This window comes from Pleurodeles waltl, chromosome 8, assembly GCF_031143425.1.
Source record: "Pleurodeles waltl isolate 20211129_DDA chromosome 8, aPleWal1.hap1.20221129, whole genome shotgun sequence".
In the NCBI taxonomy this organism is placed as follows: Eukaryota; Metazoa; Chordata; class Amphibia; order Caudata; family Salamandridae; genus Pleurodeles; species Pleurodeles waltl.
Window position 1 is genome coordinate 100,020,662 of NC_090447.1, and position 18,025 is coordinate 100,038,686.

An 18,025-nucleotide genomic window follows, 5' to 3' on the forward strand; every position below is an offset into this window, starting at 1 on the left:
TACAAAACATTGAAAAATGGCCAATTAAGAGAAAGTGGAAAAGCTTTTTCCACAACCTCCTGGTCATTGAGTATCGCAGCTCTTCTAAGAAGATTTGTGTTGGCATTAAAACGTGTTGCATCAAATCTAGAAGTGCAATGCTTCAATTCTTAATGGTGCATTGTATGAGACTATCTTATTTGTGGCGTGTTTTGCTCTAGATGCACGTTAAGCGTACTCCTATTATGTAGTTTTGGGCTCAGATATTTGTAACTTGCTTTTCTTTCAAGAAATATTTAGAGATACAGTATAGTGACTCCGTCTTAGTTGGGAATGCGCATGGGCCTTGATTCCAGTGTTAGATTGTTTTTTTTCTGTCATGGGTCCAGATATGTATCAACTGGGTTCTGCATTTGGTGCTAACCGTGCAGTTCTTCTGACCCCCTCTGTGTGACCCTGTTAGCATTGAAAACCACTCTGACGATTATTCCAGTTGTTTTATCGCACATCACTGTACAAGAAGGCTAATCCCTTGGTACCTGACAGTTAAGGCATCGGGTCCTCTTTGGGGCTATCGCTCCTTCTCTCAAAATTTGCTTGCCGAAAATGGACCTGGAGTAATGGAAAGAAGACATTTTCAGTATTGTGGAGAGTGCCACTCCAAATACCCTTAGACAGATCACCATTAAGTCTGCAACCTGTGTGTCTCCCCAGAATACGATGACACCATGTGTTCAGCGTGCCTTACTTTTTGGTCCAAGAAGACCCTTAGGCAGCAACGGGAGCGCTGGTGAGTCATAGGATGCTGCACCAGGACCCAGATACCCCTGATATTTTCGGGCGGTAGGACATTGAGACACAGCAGGAGGAACAGCCTGGGCCATCAAAACAAGAAATTACCCAGCTGCCTCAAAGTCTAGCCAGAGTTCTCTTCGGAGTCTGAGAAAGAACAGCGGTAAAAGCTCTTAGTTGTCTATGCCACAATAGACAGTGAATAACAGGTCTTTGAGCCATGGTCTGCACCAAGCAAAAACTTAAGAGCCAAGACCTACTCTGCCTTCGGACACTGAACCGAGCTGGGCTACCAGTCTGGAACTTCATCAGTCTTTTAAAGCCAAGACAGTTCGCCATCAATTTCAAATTGTGCACATGGCTGAATCTTTCAGTTGACACCTGATGAATCCTTTTATTAGGATCTTTGTACCACTATCAGAGTTAATAATGGTCACAGATGCTACACAAATCGGATGAGAAGCCTCTTTGAGCAGTTTTACAGTTCAAGGCAAGTACTTACAGAGGAACAAATGTTTCCTATCAAGGCAAGAAGAGATCAGTGAGGTTTGTTTTCATCATTCAAGTCAATTGTTCTAGGCCAAACTGCCTCAGTTCAAACGATCAACACTCCAGAAGGTTTGTGTTCTGGGAAAAGGGTTGGTTAACATTTTTCACCACCTCTTCTGGTAAGCCCAACAACTCCAATTGCGGGCAGAACCTGACTGAATACAGCTCTTGGAACGACGCCTTCCAGGGACTAGACATGTCCTTTGCAGTCTGGAGTGTTGAATCCTTGCAGAAAGACATTGCCTGGATTGTATCGCAAAGTAGTTGAAGAGGTGGGGGTCCTTCTCACCAATTCCTTTTTGACAGAGACTTTTCTTCCAAGGCCTTGTAGCTCAGCTAGTTCAAGCTTTCCACCTCCAACCTCCGTACAAATTAGAAATTTCAAGAAGTCAAGAAGCACAAGCACCCTCTAACCTGGACACCTTGCCATAGTTTCAGCTTGCATCATTGGCACCTCATGAGATGTGACAATGCAGGTAGTGTTCCGGCTCACTGGTGCACTCATTTATCTTCTGTGGAGGACTGAATCAGATGTTACCACTTTCTTCAGTCTTGTTACTGTAGTCGTGATTTTAAATGCTTGTTTCCTGCTAGTTGTTGTGCTTTGTAGACTAATGGTGAATGCCATTCATTTGTAGAACCATTTTTGAGGGTGTGGCTATTAACTTTAACATCTTTGCTTCTGTCCACGTCTATATTTTGCATACTAATTGTCGCCTAAGAAGGCAGAAGTCTTCATATACAAGGAGATTAATAAAGCTGTAACTGAAATGTCTGACATTTTGTTGCTGTAACAGTTTTATTTCTCCACCTTTCCACCTTCACCCTCGATTTGGTTTCTGCTGGCAACTCCATGCCTTCCATCTAAGGGGTTATGAGTTGACCTAGGCATCATTCACCAGTATGTGGATTCCAAGGATCGTCACTAGGAAAGTTTGGGAAGATATTAAATAACTTATGAAGACAATAAAATAAAGGAAATAAGTTTGGTACATGCCTGAACCATTTTCTCCTGTGATAGTACATAGCATACTAATGTTCTTTTACTGGTAAGTGATCATATTTCTGATGGATGCTTCTGCCTGCAGATTCTCTATCTGTTTCATAGATCTCTCATGCCAGTAGGGGAAGCTGGCTCCATCTCTGTGATGGAAGCAATGCCAGAGTGAAGTCACTGGAGTCGTATAGAGCCCACTCCGGTGCCCTGATGTCAAGTCTCTTTTTTCTACATTTTCGACGTGTAGCTACTGTCCATGATTTTTCAAGTTTTTTTTCAGTATTTTACTCAGTTTTACTCAAATTGTTTAGTACAATGCGTAGAGATGTCTCTACCGAAAACGCCTGACTTTAAACACTTCATTCATTCAGTGTACTGATATCCATTTTAGATCCCTGGCTCTTCAAAATGTCAACTGACTAGATACAAGTCCAGAGTTTGAGATGGACTGACCTACAAGCCCGCTCCTCTGGAAGGCAAATCCTTCCATGCAGTGCTTAGAAAGGGGCCAGAGATTTTAAAACTAACTTTTCCCACTGCTGAAGTGAAGTTTAATAATTTGACTGACTTCCTGCAGTCTGCCTTTGCATCATCACAGCCTGCTTGGCCAGAACCCATTAAAGCCCACCTCAACCCCAGCTGTTGACCAGTAAGTCTGATGGTGCAGGCGTCGGTCTGCATGAATCAGAATCCAGGTATGTTTCCAGCAGCCCCACCTGATGGAGTCCAGGATGTTGGAGGCTGTGCGTAAAAAGGTATTTTCAGCTGGCTTAGCTTTAAGGCCAAAGAAAGCAATCTGTCTCCTCACTAGATATTCACATCACTTATGAGTATGAGAGATGACTAACATGAAGGTTCCATGTTCCCTAGACCACATTAAGGACCAGTTTGCAAAGATGGTGAGGAATGACCAAGAATGACCTCAGTCACATCATCTGGGAGGTCGGAACACAGTGGACTCTGTAGCCTGAGCCATGGGCCCTCCATTGGTTTGTGAAGGCACACTTTGCTTCGACCTACCAGATGCTATGTTGATTTATAGGTGAGCCGCATGGATATGCCATTCACCAGGGCTTGCCTGTTTGGGAACAAGACTGACACTACCCTCAAGAGATCGAGGGTTGGAAGGGCTACTGCTTATTGTGTGTTTCCAACCTCATTGGCATAGTAGGCTGCTCTGCAAGTTTTGGGGGGTTTTCGAAAGGCTTTGCCTTTTGGCAGAGTTATCCTTCCTAGCCAGTCCACCAGCTTTCAAGCTACTGCACCAATACACAGGAAAGGGAAGGGGTTGTCAAACCCAGCAGCCATCTGCTTTCCCAACTCCTGTTCCACCGCACTACCTGGAAAGCTGCTTTAGCATGCCCTTGAAGGGGCACCTGCTTCTCCCCAGGTCCTTCTCCCCGAGTCTGGATCATCTTCAAATCCTGCAGTAGGAGGTGGAATCCCTGCTGCCGAAAGAAGTGGTGGAGTTGGTCCGAGAGCAAGGAATTGGTAATGGGTGCTACTCCTGGTGCTTTTTGGTTTCTAAGAAGGACAACGTTCTTCATCCGATCCTAGTTCTCAGGATCCTAAACTTGTTTGTACTCAATGAAAATTTCAAGATATTCTTCGGTTCTTATACCACTCAAAACAGAAGACTGACTGGTGTCCCGAGTCTTTCAGGGCATGTAATTCCACATCTCGATCTTGCAGTTACACAGAAGGCACTTGAGGTTTGTTACGGTCCACTCACTACCTATTCACGTTCCTCCTGTTCTGTATCAGTAAGTTAAGTCTTCACCAATGTAATGATGGTGTGGCATCTGAGAAAGTCCGGGATCTCGGTATTCCAAGAATTTGATGACTGGCTGCAGCTCACTGCAGATAGTGTCTGATCACCTGCTAGCAACAGCAACCCTGCTGCTCGGCATGAGTTTTCCATCAACGTGTCCAAGTCCCATCTAGAGCCCACTCAGCACCTCGTGTTCAGTGAGGGCAGTGCGGGATACAACAACATTGAGAGACTTCACTCCTTTGAGGATCAGGGACATTTGAGATACAATTCCGATGTTTCTGGAGGGAGCTTGATTTCCAATCGTGATGGTGCTTTGCCTGCTAAGTCTTGTCTTTCTGCATCCCCCTGGTCACATATGCATACTGGCATTCTCCAGTAGCATCTTTGTTGGTACCAGTTTGAGTACAGGTAGAGCTCTTTCGGATGCCATCACAATATTCCAGGACACTACTATGTATCCAGATTGGTGGATGGTGGAGATGCGCCATCACCATTGATGTGCTTCAGCTATCCTCCAGCAGTGACTCCCGTGGTAACAGATGCATCCACAGGGGTGCTCATCTGGAGGGACTTGGAGGTAAGGAGACTCTGGTTTCCTAAAGAGTAGATTTCTCTCAAAACCTCCTCCAGACACAATCCTTCCGCAAGTGCACATGTAGCGACTGCATGGCTCCACTCGCTAATTGTGTTCTGCTGCATTTAGCACTATTTCTTAACGTAAAATGCATCCTTGCATCCATTTTGGATGCAAGAGTGCATTTTGTAGTAAGAAAATAGAGCTAGATGGCGGGAGTTTGTGTGCGAGGGTGAGGGGGAGAGAGAGTTCTACACCAACAACACATATAGGGCTATTTCTTAACGCAAAATGCCTCCTTGCACCCATTTTAGACACGAGGGGGGCATTATGCAATAAGAAAATAGCGCTAAATGCCAGGTGTAAGCTGGGTGAAAATCCTAAACCAAGAGCATATTTAGCTAGCTTTAGTGGGTGCTCGGCCTTTCAATTCGTGTTCTGCTGCATTTAACACTGTTTCTGAGCACAAAATGCGTTCATGCACCCATTTTGGATAAGAGGGGGCATTTGTTTCAGTAAGAGATGGTGCTAAATGCAGAATTACTCTTCTTGAGTACTATGCGTAATCTTGTGGATTTTGTAGGTAATTCTGCATGATTATACTATATTGATTTGCACAAGTTACTTCCATCCCTAAAAAAAGAACTGCCTGAGAGAATCAGTGCTCACTTCAACATAGCGAAGTCTTACACGTCAATGTTTGCCAGGTCTGTCCAGTAGCTGAGATTTGTCTTGCAGTACCATGGACTTTCCTTCACACTTTTGCTAAGCATTATTGCTTGGATTCAAAGGTGAAAAGAGATGTCCATTTCACCTGTGCAGTGCTCCAGGATTTCCGACTATCACCTAGGAGGAGGTGCTGCTTTTAAATCTGTTCAACTGGTGAGAAATGTGCCTGTAGAAGCATCCATCAGGAGATAGTTACTTGCTTTCCGTAACCATCTTTCTGGTGGATGCTCTCTACCTGCAGATTCCTCACCGATCACTGCCTCCTCTCCTTTCTGGAGGGCAGTCCTACGCCATCATTTTAAAAATGTTCCAATCCAGACGTTGCTGTGTGCTGTCACAGTTGATCTTTTCTCAGCTCTGCTTCAAAGGCCACAGAAAAATTAGAGGTCCGATGTCATTTTGTCATATTCTGCACTATACAGCTACAGTGATGTCACTCTGGCCCAGAGAGGGAGTCAACGCTCCTATTGGTATATTGGTATAGGAAGCTATGAAAACCTTCCAACTTGATGTCTGGTGATATTCTACGTGTATGGAATTTGCAGGTAAATGCAAATCCACTAGAAAGAAGGTACCCGAAGGTAAGTAACTTTTTCTTTCGGTAGAGTGGGAGATTAGAACATATTTGTCAAAGGGAGGTAATTTTACTGCGCAAGTAATTTGCTGCTATAAAAGTTAAACCTTTATCATATGTTAAATGTCATTAGGTAAAATAGTGTTGGTATGGCTATTAGGTTAACCAGCTCCGTTGAAATTACTTGTGCAAAAAGTGTGAAGCCCTGATATTGTGTATTTTCCTTTCTACATGAAGAACAGTTCTTTGCATGTAGGAATAGTGTGCATGTTGTTTAAAAAAAAAAAAAAAAAAAGACAAACCTTTATAGGTTTATATGACAATTAAAAATAAAATAAAAAAGAAAACGCTACTGAGGAGTGTTGGAGTTTGCTATCATTTTTTGATGTAATTGATGTCTTTGGTATTTATTTTAGTAGTATTTTCCCATTCTATTTTTCTTTTCTTTTGTTTTTGTTTTGGTTTGTACTGTTACTTCCCATCCCGCAGATCAGGCTGCAGCTCTGGGATACGGCGGGTCAGGAGCGTTTCCGTAGCCTCATTCCCAGTTACATCCGGGATTCCGCTGCGGCTGTTGTAGTTTACGATATCACAAGTAGGTACACCTCTACTAGGTTTGTTGACCTTGTTTTTTTTTCCTCCCCTTCCTTGCTATTGTTTTGACTGACTTTGCTAGGTACGATTGCAATTATGGGACACAGCAGGTCAAGAGCGCTTCAGGAGCTTGATTCCTAGCTACATTCGTGACTCCACTGTCGCAGTTGTTGTTTATGATATCACAAGTGAGTGGAGGGACTTTTTGACTTTCTAATTCTTACCCATCGGTAGCTGCATGCTTAATCACTGCCACTTTTGCTTGTTCTTTCATAATTGATGGGGGTAGCAGTTTAAATGTGTACAAATTTATACGGTGTTCAAACAATTTTTCTTTATTTTTTTCAACTATTGAATGGTAAATGATCCTGTCTGCAGTACGAAGATTGAACAAGATGGGTGTGGAATGCCTTCTCTTTGTAATTAATATGTGTTGTCTCTGCTTTCACTGCATTACAAAGGCTTGAGTCTTTTTTCCTAACTTTGACAAAACCCTTAGTACTAAGCCACCCTCGGTATGATCTTGTCCAATCTGCTGTCCAGAAATAATGTTCTCTTCACTCAGTCTTTCTTTACTTGATTCCTGCTCTATTTTACATTTAAATACTGTATTTTTCAAAATAAGTGTGAATGCCTGAAAATGCATTTTTTTTGTGTGAAAATGGCTTGTTGCAAAGAACCTGCTAAGCTATGGATTCTGCAAAATGTAGTGTCACTTACCTCAGAATTAATGTGGAGTTTCTAAGCTTGTGCAGACCAAATTAAAAATTTAATTGAAGTTAAGGAGGCAGTATAATTTTCGTTCCTCTTGATTACTAGGCCCTCGGCAACAACAAAGAAAAAACTCATATTTCAGGAATGCTACCATGTACAAAAAATCTTCTTTGCGGGATCCTAAGCTGTCTTGCTGCCTTTTGCGTGTTGAGCACAGGAGAGAAGCAGTTTCAGGAACTGTAGTGAGTCACAAGGGAGACAAGGTATCCCGACGACCAGAGTTGCAGGTTTGCACTGGGAGCAAAGACCAAAGCAAACCGTGTCGTCGGACTACATGGCGCTACAAGAGTGCGATGAGTTCAGAGGCGGGAAAAGGCTTGAGGTCAATTTGGGGGCAAAGTGAAAAGGGTAAAATTAAGGCAAAATAGAGACTGTGGAACTAAATGACACAAATTTAGGGCAATAGAGAATAACAGTGCCATGGTTATGGACACAGCATTGGCACGAAAGGGAAAATAAAGCCCAAAACTTAGACCGAAACAGAAGGTAACCCCCTGAAAAATCCACCTCCAACTATCTCCCATATACGATGAGGGACCGAATAAAGGCACTGGGAAGGAACTAACATCTATTTGGAGAAGGCTGTACACCAGGCCACAGCCCCTCACAGGACTAACTCTAACTATATTGCACAAGAAGCCATCAGAGTTGCGGGTGCTCGCACTTCATATCTCGCTAGACCTGGGTTGCCATTTTTAGGTGTGACCTTGTCTGCCTGAAGTCGTATGAAAGTGGCTGAGTAAATGGAGAAATCAACCACAACATACCGGTAAACTGCCTTATTTGAAGCGTGTAGAGCAAGATAAAAATAAAATTGTTAGACATGTCCCTGCAATTCTGTAGAACAGTAGTGAAATAAGGCAAAAAGCAGATTGCATCTTCCAGTGGGATAGAGTGCACACTTAATACTGTAGGGTCAATTTTTTTCCAGGTTATTTGTTTTTTCTTTTTAGGTGAAACAAGGGGTTTATGATTTCAATGATAGGCAAGGATTTGGAATCTGGATAGCCGGTAGCTAAACCTTCTATGTGCTTCATCAATTATTTGACTGTTAGTTTAGTTAATACGTAATAAAAATCCACTTGAACCTACTTTTGTGATTTTGCCCAAGTATTTTCCGCAATTTATCAATCTGACAGTTATTCAGTTAGTTCTGCATCCACAGGTGTAGATAGAACATTGTCTGCTTATTGAGTGCTGAAAGGGCTCTTTGTTGCTAATGGGATCTCATTAACACAGCAGAATTGTATTGCTTTAGAGTGGAGTTCTTAAGTAGTGCATAACTCGAGGTGCACTAGACACGTACTAAGCATTGATTTTTAGAAAACCTCTACTTTGACATCCAAAGATCACAGTGAACAAACAGAAAAGCGGCAGCTGTTACACATAATTTATAATAATGTGCAATTCGTGAGATGGCAGTATTAAAATCTGAAGCTGCTTGAGTACGTGTTACTGTTGCGATTTTGGTACCTAGGAAATGCCTAAAGCTGCATTGAGACTTTTTTCAATGCTCTGCATTACCACATTCAACTCTATTGTCCTTGAAACGACTTGCTATCCACATAGCAGCTGAGTCACCCATTTACCAGACACTGTTTATGCAGCTTGAATTCTCTCATAAATTTACATCTGCCCAGCTCCCTACTCTGAAAGATGGAGTCTCCCAGCTTCTCAGTGCACAAGCCTCTTGTGGACATGCAGAAAACTTAGTGGGCTTAGAGACTGCCCATTGCTTAACAGTTGGTTGGGTTTATTGTCACAAATTTGCCTGCTTCTTATTCAATAACTTGCCTTTGTTTTCTTGTGTTTGTCCCTCCCCTGGAGCATAGCCTCTATTCCCATTGTTTTGGTCGGATGGCTTGTATTCTACCACTGTTCGCATTCAGGGAACTACTTATTTTTAGGGTCGAGCCTGCAAGTGCATGCTCAAGCGCCTCGCTTAAGAGACTATGTTGTAATCAGTAAAGGCTTGGATCCCACCTGTTGCTCACCATTTGTTGGTTTGCGTGGCACTCTTCTTTACAGCCTTGTAATTCGTGAGGGTGCATCTGCCATCATTCCCATTTCTGTGTTTGGAGCAGGGATCAAGCACTAATTGATTCAACTTAATTAGTGCCCGCCCGCTGCTCCCGACGTGATTGAGGTACTATTTGTTCTTTTTAACTTCTAGTGTCCCGCAAACAGAAGGCTTGTGACTGGCAAAACATGCCTAGCAAAACAAACAAAATTGCAAAGTTTTATTTTTTAAAGCTAACTTTTTTTTTATTTTGCCAAGTCGTTCTTTTCAGTTTCCATGCACGTTTTCTTTTGTTTTTGCTCGTGGGTGCTGTTGTCATGAGATGACAATTAGCTTGTTCTGAATATGCGAGAGCTATTGCATTGCAAATGCTTGTTTCTTTTTCTTTCAGCACTGTTTTCTAGCTCTCTCCCTCGTGTGCTGTTTAGCCCCCCCCCACACCCCTCCAAAACTAAAAATAGTTACTCCCCACCCACATTTTCAGTGTTGCTTCTTCACTCCTCCGAGCTCTCAAATCCCTTGCAGACATCTAAATAGTTATTTATGTTTATATTTTTTTTTACTTTGGCAAAAGCAGTTTGCTGTCAAACTGCTTTGCATAAAAAGCACTTTTAGTGCCATTGAAATTACATTTCAGTTTTTTTTTACCGATCCTGATAGCATCCGAAATTTAGGGTCAGTAAGTAAACCAAACAAAAATGGCACATCAGTCCCTTGGCGCTTGCACAGGTCGAGATATGGATGTGCATAAATTTTCACCATGAGCTCACCAATGAGTAATACGGGCGCAGAGTCTCATTATTATTATTATTATTTATTTATTTTTTAGCTGATTCTACACAACATCATCAAAAAATGCTTTTTGTCGATGCTGCACAGCATCAGCTAAACCAAAAGGTCACTAAGGTAAGACCTTATACCTTGGCTTGTTCTCCACACTTCTCATGTACTTGGCTCTAAGAGGGTTTGGCTATTTCTTCCAAATTCCTTGTGTCTCTTTAGAAACACTCTTAATGATGGGTTGTAAGTTTATATTTGAATATGTAGGTTCCTAAATCTATACAATTATATTAGGGAACCTGGTATATGTGGTATCACGTGACGTGATCCTTGTAAATTCACAGGGGATAGGTAGATACACTGTTTTATTTGAGCTGATGGTTCAGGTGAGACCCAAAAACACTCATTTTGGGGGAGGCACTTTAATTAATCAGGAGACTTTGACCCAGAATAAGAAAGAACAACAGAAAAGGGAGGAAGTGAAGAGAGTGGCGGAAAATCAGTGACAAAAGAGTACACTGCTTTTCCTCATCGAGATTTCCTAACTGGATTATTATTATTATTTTTTATTTTATTTTTAGTGTGCAGCTGAAGAGGATTGCTTCCTTTTAATTCAAATAAAATATATGTGCTGTAGGGCTTGATGTGAATTTTCAATGTAATGGGCGATTTTTAGGTTGGAAACAAGATTATTATTATTTTTTGTTAAAACTGTAAAACCATGTGTGCTGTTCATAGAATCTGGATTCAGTCTTGCGCTTAATTCTGCACATTGTCTAAATGTACTCTATTGGTATGTAATTAAAACAAAGCCAGATATTTCATCTTGTTTAATTTATTTAAAGCAATGTTAAAAATTTTATTTATTTGAGCTATATTGTCAGTTAAGGCTTATTGTCTCTAGGACGCTTTCCTTCTTTTTTTTTTTTTTTTTTAGTGTAGTGCCACATGGTTGGAAAACTGATTTCACATTGAGTATTCCAAATAATCTTTTTCTGAGACTCATATGCAAATGTGTTGCTCCCTTTGATAAATAAAAACAATTATTCCCTAGTAGCACTGCCCCTCCCTGCGCATTTCTTTGGTGCCTTGTCCCCCAGTTCCAATTTTACTGTGCTATGCTACATACTGATTAGCGGTGATGTTTGGTTATTGCATATCCTTTTAGGGGTTGTGAATCATGCCCAATTATTGCCATGTGTATTTTCCCATGACATGCACACCATATAGTTCTGTATTTTACTCCTTCAGCTTTTTGCTACTTAGGACAGGATTTTGTCCTGCACCTTTTGTTTATAAATAGGAATAGATCGAGAATATGAGCATAATCTTTATTCATCTGTTTTACTACTAAATAACTTTTTTCAACTGATGTTGAAGGAACCCCCTACATGTGTAATAGTTGGAATCCAGAAACTCGGAGACAACATCCCAAGTTACTTTAAGTTTCCTTTGTCAAGGCGAACCATATGTTCACATGCAGAGGACTTTACTGAGCGGTCTCCAAATTTGTACTGAATGTATTTTATTTGCAGAACTCACAGGAAACGGTGGATTTTGCCCTGATTCCCTTATTGTCTTAAGTTTAAAATATTGGTTTCGGATTCTCTAGCATCTGTCACCTCACACAGTCCAGCAGCTAATGGTTTATGCAGATGACCTGTGGCTTTATATCTCTTACTGATGCTAGGAGTGGAAGACTGGAAACTGGCTCTTTATATAGTGGACCAAAATGACATACACTGTGCAGAGTCCAAGCAAACCCCGGAGCTATCACAGAGGCACCAACAACCCAAATGCTCTGTTTTGGGGTGGTGGTGTCATATCAGACAGTAGTGCTAAGCATGGCAAGCACACACACACACACACAGTGAGTGAGTCACACACTCAAAGAAATCTGACACCAGTTTATAAAAACACATTTGTATATAATTTTAAATAACAAGATCACTGATATCAGTTTTCAAAAGTTGACACTTATTGCAATTTTCGGGTGCAGAAATGTTATTCAATGGGGGAAACATGTAGTGCATTTGGGCACTTCGCAGCAACTTATGGGACTGTTCCCCGGGACTTAAAGTGAGTATGGGACAGGGTCCAAGGCCACACCAACAGGTCACCTCAGGAAGCTCTGCAGCGTCTGGGTGCAGAGGTGGCAGCAAGTGTCCTATTCACTTCAATAGGAAACGGTCTGGTCGGGAAGATGCTGCAAGCTGGGACTGGAAGTCAGTTTGGGGGAACCAAAAGAGGGGAGTTTGGGGGGGGGGTGGGGGTGGCTTGATCCTTCATCCTTGAGGTACTTGGGCACGTGGAGACACCATTGGTCTACTTCTCCTTGTGCTGTGGGGCTCGGGTACAATGATGTGTTTTGGCGTTCAGGTCTGGTGCTGGAATTACTTGCGGTTGGAGGAGGGGAGGGGTTGGTCCACAGTATCAGGCTGCAGACGTGGACTGGGGGGGGGGGGGTCCAGTCTGACCAAGCCAACAAGTGGGTTCCGGTCTCATGAGGCTGGGAGATGTAGGGACACCGTTTGTTCTCTTCTCTTCGGTCTGGGGCAGGCGGGTGCAGAGGTGTCCTGAGGCATCAGGTCTTTGTCTCCAGGTCACTTGTGGTAGTTTAGGGTAGAGGGGGTTGATCTGCAGAAAGAAGCTGCGTATGCCGTCGGGAAGTCTACAGTGAGCGAACTCACAATGGGCATCATCACTGGAGGGCCCAGGAACTACGCTGGCACCGTTGGTCCACTTCAGCTCGAGCTAGGCAGCAGGGTGCAGTGGTGGTGTCAGCGTCTGGCTTTTGATGGTCCCGGTCCCCACAGTTCTTTATTTGGGCGCCTGCAGGTGCAGGGAAGCAGCTCCTCTACTCCAAGGGAGTTCTTGGTGATTTGCAAAGCACTGGCAGCTCTCCCGGTTTCTTGGAGGCTGCAGCGGCAGGACAGATCAGTTGCTCATCTAGGGTGTGGTGCAGTAGGCAGACTAGCAGGCTTGGTGCCGAGTCTGCCGTGCTCCTCGTTTCTTGGGTGTAGGAGGCTTCTTGTCCACCCCTTTTGTATCCAGTGAAGATCTGAGGTCCTGGTCTCAGGGGTCCCCTAAATACTTAATTTAGGGGCATTGAGGGGAGTGAAGCGTAGTAGCCAATGGGCTTCTTTCCCTTTGGGGTCACTACGCCCCCTAGATGACCACTACTTTAGGGAGTGGGCATCACCCTGTTTGAGATCCTAATTCCACCACACACAGGAAGGTGGAATTTCTAAGGCTTTGTTCATTTCAGGCTGGTCACCCGAGAGGTGTGTCGAGCCTGCAAATGCAGAACGCCTACTACATGGCTAAATTTCTAGCCTGTCCAGGTGCCAGATGGGCCCCTGGGTCTGGTGGGGGGGTCAGCATCTTCCTCCGAGGAAGGCCAGAAATGGATGCCAAAGGCGATGGGCTTCTTTGAAGTCTTCTGCCTTGGAATGCAGGTTTGCAGGTCACCCGTCTGGGAGAGGTGTGTTATCAACCCTGCTAGAGCATGCTTTATTTCTGACCTCTAGAGAGCAAAGGGTCTCACCCTTGTGGGGGTCAGAATCTCCTCTGTTGGTGGCAGACTGGCTAGAACTAGTCAGGGAGCCCACCAGCAGTTGGTAGGTTTTCAGGGGGCAGGTGCCCTTTGGGTGCATGTATTAATAAATCCATCACTGGAATCAGTGAGGGTTTAACAATGAGATGTTTGATACTAAACATCCCTATTTGCAGTGAAGCCATCATGGAGCTGCAAAACTCATATCGACCAGTGTCCAGCACATGCATTTAAAATGGCTTCCCTGTACACTTACTAAGTCTGAGAATACACAAAGCAATAGGGGAATATCTGCTCCGTCAGATATGTCCCCACATGTAATATCATTATTTTGCATTAGGGCTCTAAGGCCTGCTGTAGGGGTGACCTACAAATATTCCATGCAGTGTTTAGGAGACATACCCACAGGATGTGTCCCATGTCGTGTTTTCACATTTGGGAGCACCCTGTCATGAAGCCCGCAATGGCAGTCTGCAGGAGGTTGGTGGCACAAGCTGTGCTGCAGCTCTTGGGTGCTGTCTGCAATACAGAGGCCCTAGGTATCAGAGTTACCACTTACAAAAGGTGCTACAGGGCCTAGCACCTTGGAGATCAAGTGTCCAGGTGTCTTGTTTTGGGGAAGAACACTGGCACTAGGGACCTGGTTAGCAGGAACCCAGTGCACTTCAAAAAGTGTGGGGGGGGGTGGAGGGGTAATGCAACCAGAACCCAGCTTCCTACAATGACAAGCCCCTCTTTTTTTTTTTTTGGCATTGTCTTCCATTACATGGCAGCCAAGTCTATTCAGGATCATTCTTGTTAGTTACATTGCCGACATCTGGGCCTATCAAAGCACATCAGACACTGTTTCACTTCACCTTCTGATGAATCTGTTGCCTCCTGTGGCAGAAGTCTTTGTGTGCACTGGTATGTGTTAATAAGTTGATAAGTTGGTAACTTAGGATACAAGTCTTGCCTTCGATCATTTCAACAGAAGGACAATAAGAACTCTGTTACTCTTGTTATCTAAACCATTTATCTTGTTTTAAAAGTGTTAAGGAAGGTGTCGATGTCCCTACATTCTTTCACGGACCACATAGGACAGGACTAATTGGAGCTTTGACGTTTTATTTAATTGGATAAATAGCTAAAGTACCTGTGTTCGGTAATAAAGGAATGTTGTGATCAGTTTTGCAGCGTGAATCTTTTCTGGATTCACATGCTGTGCATTATTCCGCCATCTACTTGTTGGGTCTGGAATTCTCCAATGTTTTGTAGTCCTTCTGTTTAGATTTTTGTTTGTTGGTGGGTGTTGATGGAAATACCATTTGGTGCCCTCTAGTGATGTCTTCCTACTTCCCCCAGATTTTCCCACCTTTGGTTGCCATCTTCAGATTCTTTATTGCCGCCATTGGGTCTGGATGTTTGCCAAGAGGTTTCGAGGAAACGTTTTTGAAGAATTTTTAAGTTTTTCCATAGCAAAGCGAATCTTTTGGGAACAGATTGCCGACGGGGAGCTGCCGAAAAGGGAGGCCTGCGGAAATTGCGGTCTATTTTTCAGAGCAGTGAGTGCGCGTTAGGGGGGCAGGGTCCTGTGTGGAGTAGTGGAGAACACGCCATCCCAATTTGGCAAGAACTGCCACGACAAGTACGCACAAAAGAGCAAGCACCGGGTCTGTAACCTCTGCATTCTTCTAGATCATAGGAGCGAAGATTGCATTGCCAGCTCTGTTTGCACTGAAGACCCTGAAAGTAAGAGTGAGACAGAGGATGGCCCACCATGCGTTGCAGGGTCAGAAGTCATCTCCTTCTCTCAAAGATTTGGGGCTGTCGAGCAACGACTACTATAATGTTGCAGAAGGTGAAGCATCATAGGGTGATTGTGAGATCACCAACGTGGAAGAGCAGGCACACAAGAAAAGCCGAAAGTCAGAAGTAAGGGACACAGACATTTCTCTAAGACTTAAGTCAAGGAAGACAGAATCACGACCACACAAGGGGGCCTCAGGGTTGAAACACTTGCCACCTGTAAGCAGCACCCATGAGAAAGAGTCAAACGGAACCCTCGAGGGGGCTCTGCTAGGAGCAAAACTCCGGAAAAACCCCATAACATTGAAGGGGAAAAAGACTTGTCAAGCTCGAAGACACAACAGTCAAGAGTCGGTCACTGAAGCTGAAAGACTGATTCATCACTGAAAGAGTTTGACGTCGAAGACAAAGATCACAAGCCCCAAAGAACGGGCCGCTGAGATGGAAAAGAAAGGGGCCCGAGCCCGAAATGTCGGCGCTTCAAAGAAAGAAGGAATTTCATGAAAGCCTCAAAGAATTTAGGATCCCCCAAAAGTTCTCGACGCCAAGACACACATCTTAGATGGAGGGCAAAGAAATACAGCCACCACTCACACCTGAACCTCAGGAAGAGAAAGAAGAGGTGTTCTATGTTTAAGCACAGGTCTCTGTATTGTTAGATGTATCAGGCTTCAGAGGAAGGAGAATACATCGAACAACAATGGGAGAGACACACACCATCTAAGCCTTTGCCACCAGATGACATCAGTATGTGTAATCTAGTTATAAAGAATGCAGCAGACCGATTTAATGTCCAACTCGAAGAGGATAAACCTCAAGCCTGTTTCCTTCTAGAAACATTGCTGCTGCGTCAGGCTATAAGCCAATTTCTAACAATGATCCCAAGTATCCTTGACCAAGGAAGAGAAGCATTCAAAGAACCAGCCACTTGTAGAGCAGTGACTCCAAGGGCTGAAAAGAAATACACATGCCCCTCCCAGGATCTGCCTTATATAAAGGGCACGGTGCCTGCAGACTCCATAATAATATATCATGGGACCTTTGACTCCAAGCCAGGAGGTTGACAAACCTACTAGTGATTTGAAATGGGTCCCAGGGTCCGTTATGAAGAGGTCTTCGCTGCCTTCAAGGGGGTCTTATATTCCTTCAAGATATTTTTTTTTTTACTCTCCAATACATTGATCATAGCGACTCCTGTAATTGAGGTACAGTTGGAGTTTCACGTTTTCATGGATATTGGTTTCTGTGAATTTTACGTAAGCCTGGTTTGTCCACTACACTTCAGAAATCCCTGGATCAGTTTGTCTGATGCTAATTATGCTACTTGTTACTGAAGCGAACATGCTAGCCGCTTACTATGCTTGTTTTAACTCCAGGGGTGCCCTGATTAGCCCAGGAAACTCCAGAGAATATCTTTGATCGCACTTTTATTGAACATGTAGAAAATGCCTTTGGAACATGCCTCGCTAAGGAGCAGTCCTGGCAAAGTGGCAGACACGTTAGGCATTCCTCTGTCAGAGGTCATGTCCAAGGGGCCGTAACTCTGGTAGTAGCTTCAGGGAAGGCATCCTGTAAGTCCAGCTAATGTTCAGGCACCTATTCAGCATCCTTGCAAATATTTCGGAAATACCTTGGCATGTTAAGGCAGCTGTGAAATAGTGTGTCTGTTTTGTTACCTGTACAGGTCACTCAGCCACCACAGGAAACAGTCCACCTACAACACAATCTAGCCACTCCAAAATAACACTCTGCAACGGTTTCTCAAAGGACATCAAAGTGCCAGTGGTGGTATAGTGAGGTATAGCTGGTGACAACTGGTTTCACCATGCTGATGCTTGAATAGAGGGCCACTGGTGATAGTCTTACGCAAGAGCGGTTGCAGTTTCTTCGGTTTAGATTTTCTCTTGACCCTATGTTTAAGTCCTGACCAGAATTAAAAACCATTGGACTTAGACTGCTGGAACGTTTAGAAGGGAGCAATTAATCTCCTGATGCCCAGTGTGAATGCTGTACATTACATTTTCAGCTGCTGTCTCTGCTTTAAACCCCTGCCTGATAATTTATTTTAAATAAAGAAAAACGTTTTTCCACTGTGCCTTGAGATACCAATGAAAATTGTAGGCAGAAACACTATTCTGCCATAGACTGGAGTTGTTGTGGCCAGGAGACATTTTAGTTAGAATTGTCTGCCATCGGGCTTCATATTCAGATCTATTGGGCATTTTATTTCCCCATTGGTCTGAAGTATTAACCTGTCCTAAATGATTTTCTATATCAGTGACAAATCGGTATTCTCTATGTGATATGTAGCCATTAAATTGACACGGTTATGCAGGATTTACTATACATTTCCTCAGTTTTAGCACAAAAAGAGGAACATTTATCCAATGTAATGAATAAAAGAAAAAAAAAAAACATCTTTTACACGGGGATAAATATTTGAATTATGCATTTGTCGATTACGTTTTGTCCGTGAAATGTCTGCAGAATCTATGAAATAGGTCACATAAAACATAGTATGTAACGAAATAGAAGGAAGCAATCA

General features: G+C 43.4%; 1 protein-coding gene across 2 annotated transcripts in view; it reads left to right on the forward strand.

Annotated features, from left to right (window-relative positions):
- The window catches only part of RAB6A (RAB6A, member RAS oncogene family), a 214,502-nt gene that overhangs the window by 169,316 nt on the left and 27,161 nt on the right, over positions 1–18,025 (forward strand). The window contains exon 4 of one of the 2 annotated variants that reach the window (XM_069203835.1): positions 6,645–6,750. In XM_069203835.1, the coding sequence (XP_069059936.1) occupies positions 6,645–6,750 (106 nt within the window). Of the gene's footprint in view, positions 1–6,457; positions 6,564–6,644; positions 6,751–18,025 lie in introns of both variants that reach the window. The other variant, XM_069203836.1, reaches the window with a different exon arrangement.